General features: G+C 43.3%; 1 protein-coding gene across 1 annotated transcript in view; it reads left to right on the top strand.

Annotated features, from left to right (window-relative positions):
• The window catches only part of cntn5 (contactin 5), a gene marked incomplete at both ends in the record, with an annotated part of 129,213 nt that overhangs the window by 45,593 nt on the left and 67,852 nt on the right, over window positions 1-15,768 (top strand). The window contains 2 exon segments of the mRNA XM_080007323.1: window positions 3,708-3,803; window positions 9,641-9,844. Of these exon segments, the coding sequence (XP_079863449.1) occupies window positions 3,708-3,803; window positions 9,641-9,844 (300 nt within the window).

Raw genomic sequence — 15,768 nt, 5'->3', positions numbered from 1 at the left:
TTCACTAAAACCCTCACCGTGGCATTTCTGGATTTGAAAGATTCAATTTTTCATGTGTTGATAAGCATTTTTTTATTTTCCTGAGTGCTTCAGTGCTGCGTCTGAATTATCTCTCTGATTTGATTTGGAGGGAAGGCGCTTTTTCAACCCTTTTTTTTTAACAAACAACTTTTCTGAAATGACGCCCTGTACAGTACATCCTGTACGCACTGTACAGTACATCCTGATGGGTGGTATCTGACGAGGAGTGAGGAAGTACATGTATTGGCTGTTACCAGTTGCGTTTAACTCGACCCCCCCCTCCCCGTAGCCTTGAAATGGAAATGAATGCTGAAATATTTGGATCAATCTCGGTTCGCCTTGGACGTGACTGATTTGATTTTCTTGCTCCGTGAGTTGCGACTGTGAATTATTAACGGGTGCTGTGTCAGCGGTTTTTGTCTTGCAGTTGGTTCTGACGACTTGTCTTTAAGTCTATTTATTTATCTGCATCTTGGTCCATCTCTTGCTCCGTCTATCGCCGTCTCGTTCATTTGGTCGCTAACTTTGCTCCGTCTCCATTGATTAGGCTGACGCCAAAGGTCTATTGGAGAGCATTTGTTATGCATTTTCTCATTAGACTACAGCAGAGGGAATCGATTAATGTTCTCTCATGTGTCTTTGAATAATCAGAGGAAAGGGGTAGAAGGTCAGTGGAAGAGGGAGGAAAGAGACACAACAGGTCACTAATGAGAATCACCAGTGTGATGATGGTCGCAGTCAGCGTTTCATCATCACCGCTTGTCGGAGCAGATACTGTGAAAGGGGCGAGATGTAGAGATTGTGTATCTCCAGGAACACAGTGCAAGGTGTCCTGGCAAACCGGCAAATCACATCAAATGAAGTGTGACCAGCCAAACGGCCCCCCAGCCGAAAGGAATATTCTGACTTTACCGTTAGCAGGACTGCTAACTGAATGTTTTGGTACTTGGCCATGTGCTATCGACTAAGGCAGTCCACAGTAAAACTTTGGCTCGAACCTTGAGGCCTGCAACAAGTGATGGATATCGAACCAAGTTATTTGTAAAAAGTGAGATTTTAGTCCAGGGTCGGGAGGATCTGGCCAAATTGGACAAAAGAGGGAAGAAGCACCCAGACTAACCTTGCATTAGGCCGTCAAATCCGGTGCTTACCCCCGAAACTACCATAACAGAGAAAATAACTACACCGAGAAAATAAACCCGCAAAGAACTCGACTACCAGACCTCCATGCTCAAAAATAAGTGAGAAATAGTGAGATTTTAGTCCAGAGTCAGGAGCATCTGGCCGAACTGAACAGAAGGAGGAAGAAGCACTCAGAACAACCCTGCATTAGGCAACGAATGCGGCAAATCAGACGTCAAATGCGGTGCTTGGCTCCTAAACCACCAAACCAGAGAAAATAACTACACCGAGAAAATCAACCTGTGAAATACTGGACTACCAGACCTCCATGCTCAAAAAGCGGTGCTCGCCAGGATGAGAAAGGGAGAGAGAGCTCGTTCCCCTTAAAGGAGCAGCGCAACCAAGATCTGGTTCTGGACGCCCGGGAGGGAGGGAGGAGGAGGGGCGGAGCGACAGCGGCGTTTACGTAACGTCTGCCTCCACACCGCCAAAAAGACCCACCGCGGCACACCGTCTGCGTTGGATCCAGCCCCCCGCCCCCTGCCAGCCCACGCAACACGGCCGGCATGGCCAAAATTAATTTGTGTTGTGAAATGAAAGCTTGCAAATCCAATTGGCATGGCAGGCTTCACCCCCTGGCACGTTCTACCATAAAAGCAACATGCTCAATTAAATATTTATTCACCCTCATTATTCTCTCTGGTCTTGAAGGAGTGATTCTCCTATTGACTCTGAAAGAGGCAATTGGAGTCATGCTGAGAAGGGCCAGCGCTCATCGCAGCGGAGAACGAGATACATGAATTATTGTATTCATATTTGTGCATATCATAGTATTTTTTAGTGAATGATTTTTTTAATAACCCTCTTTATCACACGTAGTCTCGCTCCGCGAATGGGTAAGGTCTTTGAACGTTGACGTTTTAAACAGATATAGGCTTTGACAGGAAACCGGCTCGTGCTACACGTCGACGTGGAGGCCTCGGCATTGACATCCCTTCCAAGTCGCCTTGAAGCATTAGCCTCCCGCAGACCCCGAGCGATGGAGAACACCCGCCCTCCGAGTCGCGGAAGCAAAGGTCGAACTGGCAAAACACACTCGCAGACTTCAAACCACCAAGGGACCGGTGGTTGGTCTTAGATGTCTCGGAAAGCTGCTGAGATACCTAGCTTTTGCAAGAGATCCGTATCCTTGTTTTGGAGACAAAGTAAAGACCCAAATGCAGAAGGGAGGCGCGGGATCAGATGCTGTTTTGGAAGCATTGCAGCTCGTCGGCCATCGCTTGTGGTCAGGTGTCATCAAAATGCCGAATCTTACAAATTCAACCTTCAAACTGTTTGGAGGTGTGAAAACATCTGTAGGTAAGCAGCCTTATGACTTATATAGGATCATGGATGAACATTACTCGTACCTAGTACAACATGGTCTTAATCAACGTGCCAGAATATTTTATCAGAACCTTTCCCTGACCTTAAACACACCCATACCGAAGCTCTACCTTCTCTAGGGTATTACATACACATATACTAATACATACACATACATTTTCGAACCTCATCTCTAAATGTGACCATCTCTAGCCTGCGTATTATCTAACCGTATCCCTTTCCGTGTAAAGATGTATTTCCCCTACAGGGAATCAGCCCTGGGAGCATTGCCACCGTGAACCGTTATTATTACTGTTGCATTACTCGAGGCAACACACAAGACTATTTCTAACCTTTGGCTCGGTAGCAGAACGAGCTCCCCGGAGGAAAAGCTGCTGTTTCACGCTCAATCCGAGTGGTCGTAGGCGGGTGTTCAGCCGTACGGGGATGCAACACGGTGTGTACAGCACTCCCCCTCGAGTCCACATGGGTGATGTTCCAGGAACAAAGAGGGACGCTGGTCCAGGAACTGGATCCTAATAATCCCCACCGTGCTCGCAGCCGCTCAGCCGCCGTGAAATCAGCCAGGAGTAGGAACAGGAAGCAGGCCTGGCCTCAACCAGCGGACACTCCCGTCCGTACGCACGGGGTGAACGTGGCCCCAGGCATCAGGGAGACAACATGGCCGCCGTCTTGTGTTGAACATGACCACATGTGGAAGGAGCTGATCAGGGATGATCCCTGATGTGAACTGCCCCGCCCGTCTCAGACAGGGGCGACCTGAGGCTTTCAAAACCCTGACGTCTCTGTGGTGTTCACGCGACACCACTCTTTTTCTGTGTGCTTGTCCTGCGAACGTAGCAGGGTTCACACTACACTACTACTACTACTACATGACTACTACTAATACTAATGCACTGCTACCACTACTATTTCTACTACTGCAAACACTATTACTACTACTACTAATGCACTACTACTGCTACTACTACTACAACACTACTACTTTTACTACAACACTATACTACACTACTAGTACTACTACTACTACTACTACCACATTACTACTACTGCACTTCTACTACAACACAACTACTACTGCACTACTGCTATTTGTAGTTAGTCTGGGACAGCCAGATTAAATAATATTGTGTAGTCTGAACAGGACTTTAACTCCTCCTCCTCCTGCTCCTCCTCAGACCTGGGAGCGTTCAGTGTGAAGGCCAGAGGGGAGGTGTCGGTGCGTGAAGGACAAGGCGTGGTGCTGATGTGCACTCCCCCCCTGCACTCCCCAGGTAGGACCACCCCCTCCACCGCTCCCCGTCATCATCCTCCATCACTGTTACCACGGCAACACTATCATATATTATCCCCCCCCCCCCATGTGGCTGATTGCACTCTTTTGTTCACTGCTTTCTCTTTTTTTTATTTTTTATTTGATCAAGTCTGTCTGTCTGTCAGTCTGTCTGTCTGTCTGTCTGTCTGTATGTCTTTCCAGTCATTCCATCCATTATGTCCGTCTGTTTATCTGCCTTCTAACGGCTTCATCATCTGTCCTTCCAGTCATTCCTCCAACCACTTAGACGTCTATTAATTTGTCTGGTTGTCTGTTTGTGCCTCCATCAATCTGTCTGTCTCTCTGTCTGTCTCTCCGTGCATCCACTCATCCCTCCATCCTTCCTCCTAAATGCTTCCTATTCAGATGATCATCGTATTTGTGTGCTTTGTTGCTGATACCAATTCCACTCCTCTGAAGGAGAGCCAACATCTACCAGATCATTAGACCGACAGAAGAAACCCTACATGTGCAATTATTTTTCGTTTAAGCAGATCAGCCTCTTCCACCTCCTCCACCCACCTCCTCTAATGTACTGTAAGCTCGCGTTTGAGCCGTGGATGCACTGCACCCAAGGGAGCACTTGTTAGTGGCTGCATGTTAGTGTTGCGTTCTGCAGGACGCAGCGACGAGGGACAATGGGGAGGGGGGAGGGAGGGGGTGATGGGGGAGGTGCAGCAAGTGGAGGAAGTAGAGAGGGTGGAGTCCAGACAAGCTGGCCATTAAGCTTTAACCAATCAGTGAATTAGGGCTCGGTGCAGACAGAACAAAACTACGGGTTCTTTTGGGTTGATCTCAGCTCAGGTGTTGGTTTTCCATGTGTTTTACTGGAAGGAGAGTAACTAAGTAATTTTTCCTCCACTACACCACTTATGTAACATCTAATTCAGCACTTCCATTTGAGAGGATTTGATATTTTACTTATTTACTGCATTTCAAACCAAATCTTCCACTTGTTATTGCACTGCAATACCCACTAGCACTCTTTATTAAGAGGTTTTTTTTTTTTTCAAACAAGTGCTGCATATACACTTTACTTTCACTATATTAATAATAATAATATTTAATATTAATAATTATAATATTTATGCAGTATTTGCACAATTAAGGTATTTATTATTATTTATTTATTATTATTTTAGCACGAGTGGTTAAGAAAAATGAAAACAGAAAATGCCCATAGTGATGTTCACACTGTTGGCTTTGTTACTTCTAATTATTCAAACCAATAATAAAAAGAATTATAATAATTTAAATAATTACAATTATTATAATAAGCTAATCTTATGGATCTGAGTCAGTGAGTCAATGCAAGGATAAATTAATATTTAGCTGTTTTATTTCCCTGTCAGAACCACGGTCATTACCATTAACGTTCTCTGCGAACCTTAATGCCTGACGGGGTTGTTGAAATGTGGAAATGCAGGGCCGTAATATTTAGATTATGAGGCTAAAGGCTATTCATAATCCAATTAAAAACTAACGACATGTCCTTTGTTTAATACGGCTTTCACCCCATCTCCGATTGACAAGTATTAACGTTCATATACTGAAGTAAAACTAATAAGTGAACAAAGCAGTGTCTAAGCAAGCAAGCGAGATAAGCACAAACTGCAGCGTCCAGAGCGTCCAGAGCGTCCAGAGCCTTCACTCAGCCACCGTACTGCTTCACTGCTTATTACAGAGGTTCGAAACCTTAAGAGGCTCATGACCCCGTTTTTAGCTCCCACCGTCACCATCATATTATATCATATTATACAGTATTTAATTTTTTAAACAAAAGTTTCTTTCAAAACGGCACTACAAGGCGTGGCTGCCTGCACTATTTAACATAATAGATCTGCAGATGTGTTATATAGAAACCACGATATTTCAAAGCCCATGTGTATATCAAGTGACCCCCCACATGGGGTCACGAGCCCATCAAACATCTGGGTTAATTGAAATGAAGAAGATCATAAAGAAACTCGTGTCTCTTTACGGCAGTGAATTGACCCTGTTGCATAATTTCTTTGTGATAAGGGTTTCTTTTAGAGTGATTTACGTGTAAAACTGATGAAATACAACATTACATCTCTCCTCCACTTAATTTTTTTATCCAAATGTCAGTGTTGAACGGTGGAAAGGTTTTCCGCTTTGAATGGATCTCTTTGAGGAATTCCATTTAGAAGGCGTGACCGAGCTTCCTCTGAACCATTTCACACCGTTGCAGCATTCCTTTAAAGCATCGCTCTTCATCTCTTATCTGATTTACAGATTTAAGATGCAGTTTTGTAAAAAAATATAAATGTAAGAATAAAAATAAAATGTTCAAGTGTGGAGAACCACCAGAGTCTCCTCAGGTCCATAGGTAATCATTTGCTGCGGCATAAAACCGTCCAGTCTTAAGACGTGGGATCCCGCCTGCGCCGGGCTGCGTGTTTCATATTAAAGAGGCCTATTATGAAAAACTCACTTTTTCACTGCTGGTGCACATGCATCTGGGTCTGATGGAAGCACCAACACACACACTGTGAAATAAGACAACTCAGACACTTTTTTTGTGAAGTGTGAATTTAAGAAAACGTGTGGTGAAACAAGCCCTTTCCGAATTGCAGCCCCTTCCTACGGCTTACAGACCAGCACAAATCTTTTAATAGAAAGATTAAGTAATTCCAACTGTCCGTGACAAAACTGCAAACGAGGGAAATGTGAGTATTTAAGAAATAATTCTGCTGTGTTTTCTTTCAAAAACCAAAAGTATGCGGTAGACTGTAGGCTGCGGCGCCCGATCCGCTGCACAGTTCTCCAAACAAAACCAATAAAATCGTGTGTTTTTATTGTAGGTGTATTTATTTCATTTTGTTTAATTTATTTTATTTTATTTTCTGAAGATTACATGAAACAAAAAATCCCCGCGTGCTGTGTCTCCCACAAGCTTGAAGCACTGCGACAAAAGTTGTTTTAAATGAGGCCTCGTAGATCTAATGAATGAAGATTTAGCAACCGGATTGATTATTTCTCTGCTCAAATTTGTTCAGAAAGGCATTTTGGTGAACTGATGAGGTGAAATCAGCGAAAGTTAATGGCTAAATGCAATGGAACCAGGAAGCCATGCTCAACCGCCATTGGTGCACAGAACTAGGAGGGAGGCGACACCCACTAAGACAGAGCGTCCTGCAACAGGATGTTAAAAGGAGGATGAGAGAGGATGGTAGAGGCATGTTAGAATGGATGGAATGCGTCGTCTGAGTGGTGTTTCCAGCAAAAAAAAGTAAATAAATGGGGACCTCAGAGAAATATAACTAACTAACTAACTTAGTAACTTGTTGAAAATGAGAATAACATGTCTCCTTTCAGCTGCAAATGGAACATGAAGACAAAATGGCAGAAACAAATATCAAAAAAATATTTGGTTCTGTTCCAATCTCATTTTCTTTCAATGCAAGGTGATCTAAGCGGCTTGTTGGTAAAATTATTGAAAAAGTATTTGAATTCAAGTGAAAACCTGCGAAGGACAAAGCTCAAGTGCCTCATTTAACAGAACGTGCACTGTGGCTGCATTGTATTAAATATACATAGCAATGAAGGATATACTTATATTCATTTTGTAGCTTTTTTCTTAAAAGAAATATATACAGTATATATATATATATATATATATATATATATATATATATACAATATCCATCTATAATTATATATATATATATATATATATATATATATATATATATATATATATATATAATTATAGATCGATAGATAGGCAGATAGATAGACAGACAGACAGACCGACAGACAGACAGACAGACAGACAGGCAGACAGCAGACATACAGACAGGCAGATAGATAGACAGATACTTAATTCATCCCCAGAGGGAGTTGCTGAGTCGCAGCAGGATAATCAAGATAATCAGCTTAATTAAAATAAAGCATAAGAATAAAAATATGAAAAAGAAAATGGCAATTTATAAAAATTTGAAAATATATAATAAAATAGTTGCCTGTACACGATATAAATGTGGCAATTTACACTAAACCTCATGATAAAAAAAACAAATATAACCTAAAAATAAGAGATACAAATAAAAGCAAAAATAGAAATGAACAATATAACAAATATCATCTGAAAATAACAGAAAAACATTCAAAAAATAAAAGATAAAACTGAAAAAGACAAGATAATAGATAATAATATATAATAATTATATATACTGTATAAAATATAATGTAAATTGTTTAATCTTGTTGTTTACACTTTCTCCAAAATGTACAAAACTGTTGTTTACATGGTTCATTGATTAAGGAACCGTTTCCATGAACTTATTCTCATTCCATTCTCCCAGACGACCGTTTTGGGATTCCTGTGAAACACGTTGCACGACAATGTGCATAATAAACACACACACACTGTACAGAACAGCGTGCACGCATTCCCTGTCTGGAGGAATACACTGCGGCTGGTTTTCTTAGGGTCTGATCCATCTTCATCAAAGCATTTCCAAATCTTTTCATGGGTTTTGGTATTAGATCTGAAAGCAGCTTCTGAGCTGAACCCACCCCGACGGACCAGCCAATTAGTTGTGCATATTTGCCTTGAGATCATTTTGGCTTTTTGTTGCTCACCTTGACTCGTCAGCAGACGCCATTACAACATCCGAACAAACCGACCTGATGAAGGGAAACTTGGAAAAAATGTCAACCTTGATATTTATTAAGAATATAGGATGGGTTTGCCGTTTTTTTACCCGGATGGCATTAAAATGCTGGTTTCCATCATTTAGAACCTGCTTCCATGTGCATGCAGGTCTGTGCAGTGACGCAAGACCTCGAGCAAACGATTCTTTTAGACGAGCCGGGAGTCCCGAGTCACTCCGAAAAATGAGTCGTTTGTTTGCAAGTCTGTGAGCCTGACAATTTCAATTTCGAACGAAAATAGCCGAGAGCCCCGAGTCGGGAGTCGGGCAATTTCCCAGAGCGGAGGCAGCGCTTCAAAATAGTTTCTCTCTTCTTTCTTCGTTTGATTTGGAATTGGTAAACTCACAAAATAGTGACTTTATACTTTTATATATGTTCCTGTTATCTAGTAAAGGAGTAAAGGAAGAAAGTCTGCTTAAATGGAATTACTCAAGTAAAAAAAAAACAACTTGGTAAAGATATAATAATTTAGAATAATAATCTATACCCATACCAAAAACCTATCCTGTGCATAGAGTCCCATATGTATATTCTGTATATTTTTATTTGTCTTATTCATGTTTGTATATTAGGGCAATTTGTGTTTATTCAGCAATTTTTATTTTATTTATTTATTTATTTATTTTTTAAATTCTATATATTTATTTGTTTATTTCCCACTGCTTTTTTCGGTGCTGATCATCTGTACGCACCAGTCCCTGTTAAATTATTAATATTTTATTTTAATATTTTCTTTTTGTTTTTTCTTTTTCTTTGATGTTATTTATTTATTGGCTAATTTATATTTTAATTTATTGATGTATAATATATTTATTAATTTTTTTTAATTTGTTCATAAATTTATAAATGTATATATTTATTTATTTATTTATTTTTCAGACTGCAAAGCTTTTTTTTTTAATACTAATTGTGTGCAGAGAAACGCATGATCCTCACCACAATAAATTCCTTGTAGATGTAAATGCACCTACAGGAGGAATAAATGTTCCCATTCTCATTCTGACCAGACTCCCAATGTCTATTATTTGTTTTCCAGTCCGTCCATGTCAACGTTTACATCACTACGACCCCGGCACCAGTTTGTTGACGCCTCCTGTGTTTCTGCTTCCTGTTTAGAGATCGTCTACAGCTGGGTGTTCAACGAGTTCCCGTCGTTCGTGGCCGAGGACAGCCGGCGCTTCATCTCGCAGGAGACGGGGAACCTGTACGTGTCCAAGGCCCAGCGCTCCGATGTGGGCAGCTACATCTGCCTGGTGAAGAACACGGTGACCAGCAGTCGCGTGCTGAGCCCGCCCACGCCGCTGACCCTGAAGACCGACGGTAAGCCCCGCCCTGCTATTTTTCGGGCCAAATCCCCATCAGTCAGAAACTGTTTTTTTGTCCTTTGTTTGAATGTGGATGTCAGGAAATGGGTCATATGCAGAATGAGATGCAGAGCTCCAGCCCCAACCTGACCTTACTCACACTCTGCGCTTTTCAATTATTCTCCTTTTTCACCCACATAATCTGTTTCAAGGTAGTTATTGACATGGAATATGAGGAAACATGTGCTGTACAAGCAGTGACAGATTGGCCACAGGGCAAGTAAGCAAATGGCTGAAGGGCCGCCCTGCTATACTGTACTGTACATTTATTAACACATGCAGGGGTTTGAGCGTTGATATGATGTCATCTTTAAAGCGTTACTAAACCTCCATTCACTGCCCTCAATTGTATAAACACCACCTCAGTCATTTAGGAATTACGGAACTCAGGGTTGGTAGTAAATTGACAATTTGAGTCATGACTCAAATAAAACCATTACATTAATTGAATCATCTTGAAATGTTGTGTCGCTAAGTAGTACTTTAATTTGCACGCTCATGTTACAACATGCAGATGTATGAGTGAATGGCCTCCAAATGTATGCTGGGTAATAGATGCTGCGTCATCAACAACTGCCAAAAAAATCCATGTCATCATCAATCACTTGTCAACATTTCTGTTTTTCTTCTGTCATTCTCCAAACTAAAAGTAATTAAAAACTGTCTGAGGAGCGCGATGGGACAGGATGGACTGAGTGGATGGGCCATCATAGTCAAATGAAAATGACGGGGGCAAGGAGTTGGACACAGGGAGCTTTGTGGATGACCTCACCACTGCTTCAAGTGCCCTTCGAATGGTGCTGAGTGCTTTTCTAAACATTCTAGCGTTTGATCATTTACAGTGGGTAGCCTACCTGCCCCTGATGCTCAGCCCAAGCAGGTTCCAAAGTGACACGATGGCTGTGACAGCCATCACAACCTGTCTGTGGTGCTGTGTGTGTGCGCTGTTGTACACGATGCTGTGCAGGCAGCCACGCCTGGTGGTGTTGTTTTGAAAGAAACTTTGCTTTACATAAATAAAGTCATTTCCATCATACATTGATGCAGAAAAGCCACACGTTTGGTGCATAGAAATTCACCAGAATGCAGGAAGTGTTTGACGCTCAAAATGTTCTGGGGGATGACCCCCAGACCCCCCCGCCTGATGTGTCCCCCCCAATGTTGAAACTGAACCTGCACCACTGCTGCGGTGCAAGTCGGTCGTCCGACCTGGGCATCGGGGCCAAAGACTCATGGAACCATGTCGTAGCTGGTTCCCTCCCAAGTTTCCCTCGGGATAGCTGCCGCTCCACACTCACTTTATCGGGTAAATCTCTATCTCTAGCTTCTCATGTTAACATTTGGGTGGGTTGGTGTTGGGTTAAAAGAAGAGCTTCTGTTGCAAATGCCAGGGCCGTGTTTTGATCCCAGCCCATCACTGTCTACAAAGGAACTTTATTTTAAGCTTATTTTTCTCATCTTCTTCTCAAAAATGGGGAGGGCTTAGCCCTGTTAGCCCATTGATACCAGCAGCCTCTGGTCAAATATCTCAAAATTAGGGCTGTGAAAATTTCATGCGATTTTATTTTCTTTCTAATGGCATTGATCTTGCTGCCTCGCGGCTTCTTGGGAATGCAACACGATTCATCTCATGAGACCAAACCAAAAACAGGATTCTGCATAAATCCATGTCGGCAGCCATTAGCTGGTGAAAAGCATCGTTGAAAGTCCAGAGGGGCTCATATCTGCATGGATGGGACGCGGTGAACGTGTGATCGTTTGGGCTGAAAAAGCATCTTTTTGGGGTCTGCTGGCGATATCTGCACCTCTGGTATCGGGCAGCTCCGGTGATCAATAGAAGAGAAAGATGAGCGAGCGGTCTCGGTCGGTCGGCTCGGCCCAAAGCCATCTGTGGCAAAGCGCCTCCCAGCGAGGTCTTCAAGTCACCATGAGACGGACGAACACGGAGCCTTTCTGGCAGAGCAGGCTGTCAGACAGCCATTACAAAGGCCTTTCACACAATTGAGGATCAGGTCGTACTCTACACGGAAAATACTTAAAATCAAACTATTGGAGACCGATCCCCACGAGAACTTAACTTCAACACAGATCGGATTCCATGCATCATGTGATAAACCTCGCTGCTATTCCAGAACCGTCGTTTTCGCCGCTGTCCTGCGACCGCCTTTGGTCCACAGGTCCTTCAGAAACTCACTGGTGGTATCAACTGATTAAGTGCGTTTGAAAGAATAACAATCCGTGATGAAGCCTGATTTTGTTGTGGGTTCTGAGCACAACGCTTTCTCTGAGTGACGACCAGAAGCAGTGGGGAACTTCAAGGTTTACGGCAGGATTCGGCTCTTTTTTCCACAGAACATGTTTTTGACACACAATTGTTTTTTTTTCAAATATATATATTTATATATATGTATATATATATATATATATATATATACAGCTCTGGAATAAGAATGTAGAAACCACTTTTTTGTTAAAATCAGCATCTCTACACGTATGGCAGCCATTCCATTCCAGTGTCAGTTGAATTCCAACACAGTCACACCGCATTGTACTTAGTGAGGTACTGATTCAGTGATCACCTGAACCCAATCTTATTTAAGAGGGAAAAGTATTAAAAACCACAACTGTGGCCATCACTCTCCTCTGAGACTAGGACCAGCTGGATGGCAAAATCAGTGCGAGCACTGCCTAAAAAAAACTGGAATCAAAAAAATAACTATTTTACTTCATATATTGTATATTTAAAAGTTGAAAAGAAGAGTTTTGAGTGGTGAAGAGAGGGGTTCAATTCTGGCTTTACTGGCCGAGGGATACGGTGAGCGTCAGGTTGCTTCCATCCTTAACATTTCAAAGACGGCGGTTCATAAGAACAAGGTCAAGCAGCAGACATTGGGGGACAACAGAGCGGCAGAGTGCAAAAACGACTCTTCGCTGACCGGGATGACCGCCAACTCATTCAAATGTCACTCAACACCCGTAGGATGACAGCAAGTGACCTGCGAAAAACAATGGCAAACGGCAGCCGGGGTGAAGTGCAAGGCGAGGACAGTTCCAAACAGGCTCCTAGGGGCAGGGCTGAAGTCATGCAGAGCTCGGAAAAAAAGCCCCTCACCAGAGAGAGGCAAAGGAGAGCCAGGCTGCGCTTTGCAAAAGACCATAAGGACTGGACCGTAGAGGACGGGAGTAAGGTCATCTTCTCTGATGAATCCAATTTTCAGCTTTGCCCAGCCCCTGGTCCTCTAATGGTCAGACCGAGACCTGGAGAGGCCGACAAGCCGCAGTGTCTCACACCCGCTGTGAAATTTGGTGGAGGATCGATGATGACCTGGGGGTGCTTTGGCAAGGCTGGAATGGGGCAGGTTTGTCTTTGTGAAGGACGCATGAATCAAGCCACATACACAGCTGTCCTGGAAGGTCGCCTGCTTCCTTCTGCTCCGATAATGCTCCCCAACTCTGAGGATGTTGGTTTTTCCAGCAGGACAGTGCTCCGTGCCACACAGCCAGGTCGAGCAAGGTGTGGATGGAGGACCACCATCATGGCCAGCCCAATCTCCAGACCTGAACCCCATTGAAAAGCTCTGGAATGTGATCAAGAGGGAGATGAGATGGATGGTCACAAGCCATTGAACAAAGCCGAGCTGCTTGGCAGGAGTGGCATAAGGTCACCCAACATCCACGTGAGAGACGGTGGAGAGCAAGCCAAGACGCGTGAGAGCTGTGATTAAAAATAAGGGTTATTCCACCAAATACTGATTGCTGAACTCTTTCTAAGTTAAAACATTAGTATTGTGTTTAAAAATGAATATGAACTTGTTTTCTTTGCATCATTCGAGGTCTGAAAACACTTCTTATTTTGACCAGTTGTCATTTTCTGTAAATAAATGCTCTAAATGACAATATTTTTATCTGGAATTTTGAAGAAATGTTGTCAGTGGTTCATAGAATAAAAATGAAAATGTAAATCTTTTTTTGTTTTCTATGTATGTCTTATTTTAAAGTATTGAGTACTACTGTGAGTGTACAATATATGTGAAAATCAATGAAATATATGTATATAAATTTTTATTTGATTTAACACCTACCTATATATAGCAAAACCAGAGAAACTGATCATTTTACAGTAGTCTCTTATTCTTTTCCAGATATATATGCCAAGCATTCAATTGTGGTTTGTTTAGCTTTAACATTAAGGTTTTACGTGTATTCAGGGAATTTAGGATTTCTTGCACCTCATTGCTTCATCATAACTCCAGGTTTTTGCTAAATATCAGGGTATGCGTTTGCTGTGAATAGACTCGAGAAAGTTAAACACCTCGTTGACACAGTTTTCATATTGCCACCATTAACATGTTATTAAATAATGACATTTGACCTGCCCATCGAAACAACTTGGATTAATTAATCTACTTGAATCACGAGACCGTCTCGCACTTTGGCCAGAACAGATGAAAATACCGACGCGCTTTGTATCCTGCACGTTTCGCTTCTCTTCATACGTTCTGGGTTTATTTCGGCCTCATCAGATAGGGCTGTGGTGACCATCTTTTTTTGCTTCCCGGTGCCACCCTCGCTCTCAGCAGATAGTGAGGAATGCTTCATCATTAGTGAATTAGTCGATGTGCTTTGGCAAAACAGGCCACGGGGGAAATCATTTCCCGGCATAAAATTAACTGAATCAATGGCCCATGCTGCGGATGAGATCTCCCTCCCTTTAAAGCGGCCCCCGCGGAGCCGTCCTGGAGAGGTGTCGGCCGAGTCCGGGCGCGGGTCTCACCTCCGGGCTGCTTAATTTCACATCCGGCTAAACCGATGGGTGTCCATCTCCCCGTCTCCCCGGCGAAGCTGCCGAAAGGGGCGCCCGGCCCCCGCCAACTGGCCCTGAGCTGAAATGCAAATGTCAAAGTGTCTCGCGCCGCGACACGTGTTTACCTGCATACGGACCTCATTTGCATAAAACCCCTTACGCTCCCGGGAGGCGGCGCACGGCGTTAAGCACGTCGCGGCGCCGAATGGGTTTGTTCCTCTCATTAGCCGAGATGGAAGCGAGGAAGGGGCGGCGGTCAGGCTCCCGTCAGCACCATGACGACATACATCGATTGACGGAGGCCAGAGGAGAAGAGGGGGAGGATGGAATAGAGGAGGATGGGGAGGGAGAGGAGGAAGAGGGAGAAGAAGAAGAAGAGGAAGAGGATGAAGACGAAGAACAGGAGGAAGAGGATGAAGAGGAAGAAGACGTAGAAGAGGAGGGAGGGGAGGAAGAAGAGGAGGGTTTGATGCATTGAATTCTCTCAACCCAACACAAAGAAGCGGCTAATGGAAGCCTCCCCTCCACCTCCCCTCCCCCAGGAAGACGAAGAGGAGGAGGAAGAGGAGGAAGAGGAGGGTTTGATGCGCTGAATTCTCCCAACCCAACACAAAGCAGCGGCTAACCGAAGCCTCCCATCTCCGCGGAGCCGCCACGGAGCAGCGTCTTGGCAGCTCCCGCGGATGTTCAGCCATGTTGAATTTTCCGGTGAATTTGGGTGTGAAAATGTCGAAATACTGCGTTGGCGCGCTCAGCGGACCCTTCAGATGCAGCGATCTGCGGCCATCATCGCAGCCGCTGATCCCCGCTCCCAACGGGTTCGGCTGCAATGTGAACTCATGTACGGCCGTCACACCGCCTCTGAAATGAATACATGAATATTCATATATATCACTCACTAACAAATGTATTCATTCATTGGAGGTGAGACTTAAAAAAAAGCTGAAAAAAGTCTGAAAAAAATGTAAAATAATAGAAAAATAAAATAAAATTCAAAAATTAAAATAAAATAAGAATGGCCAAGTATACACAAAGAGCTGAAAAATACAAAACAGAAATTGTCAAAATATATAAAA

The sequence above is a fragment of the Zeus faber genome, assembly GCF_960531495.2.
Source record: "Zeus faber genome assembly, chromosome: 9".
Classification (NCBI taxonomy): Eukaryota; Metazoa; Chordata; class Actinopteri; order Zeiformes; family Zeidae; genus Zeus; species Zeus faber.
This window is presented reverse-complemented; position numbering and strand designations above follow the sequence as displayed.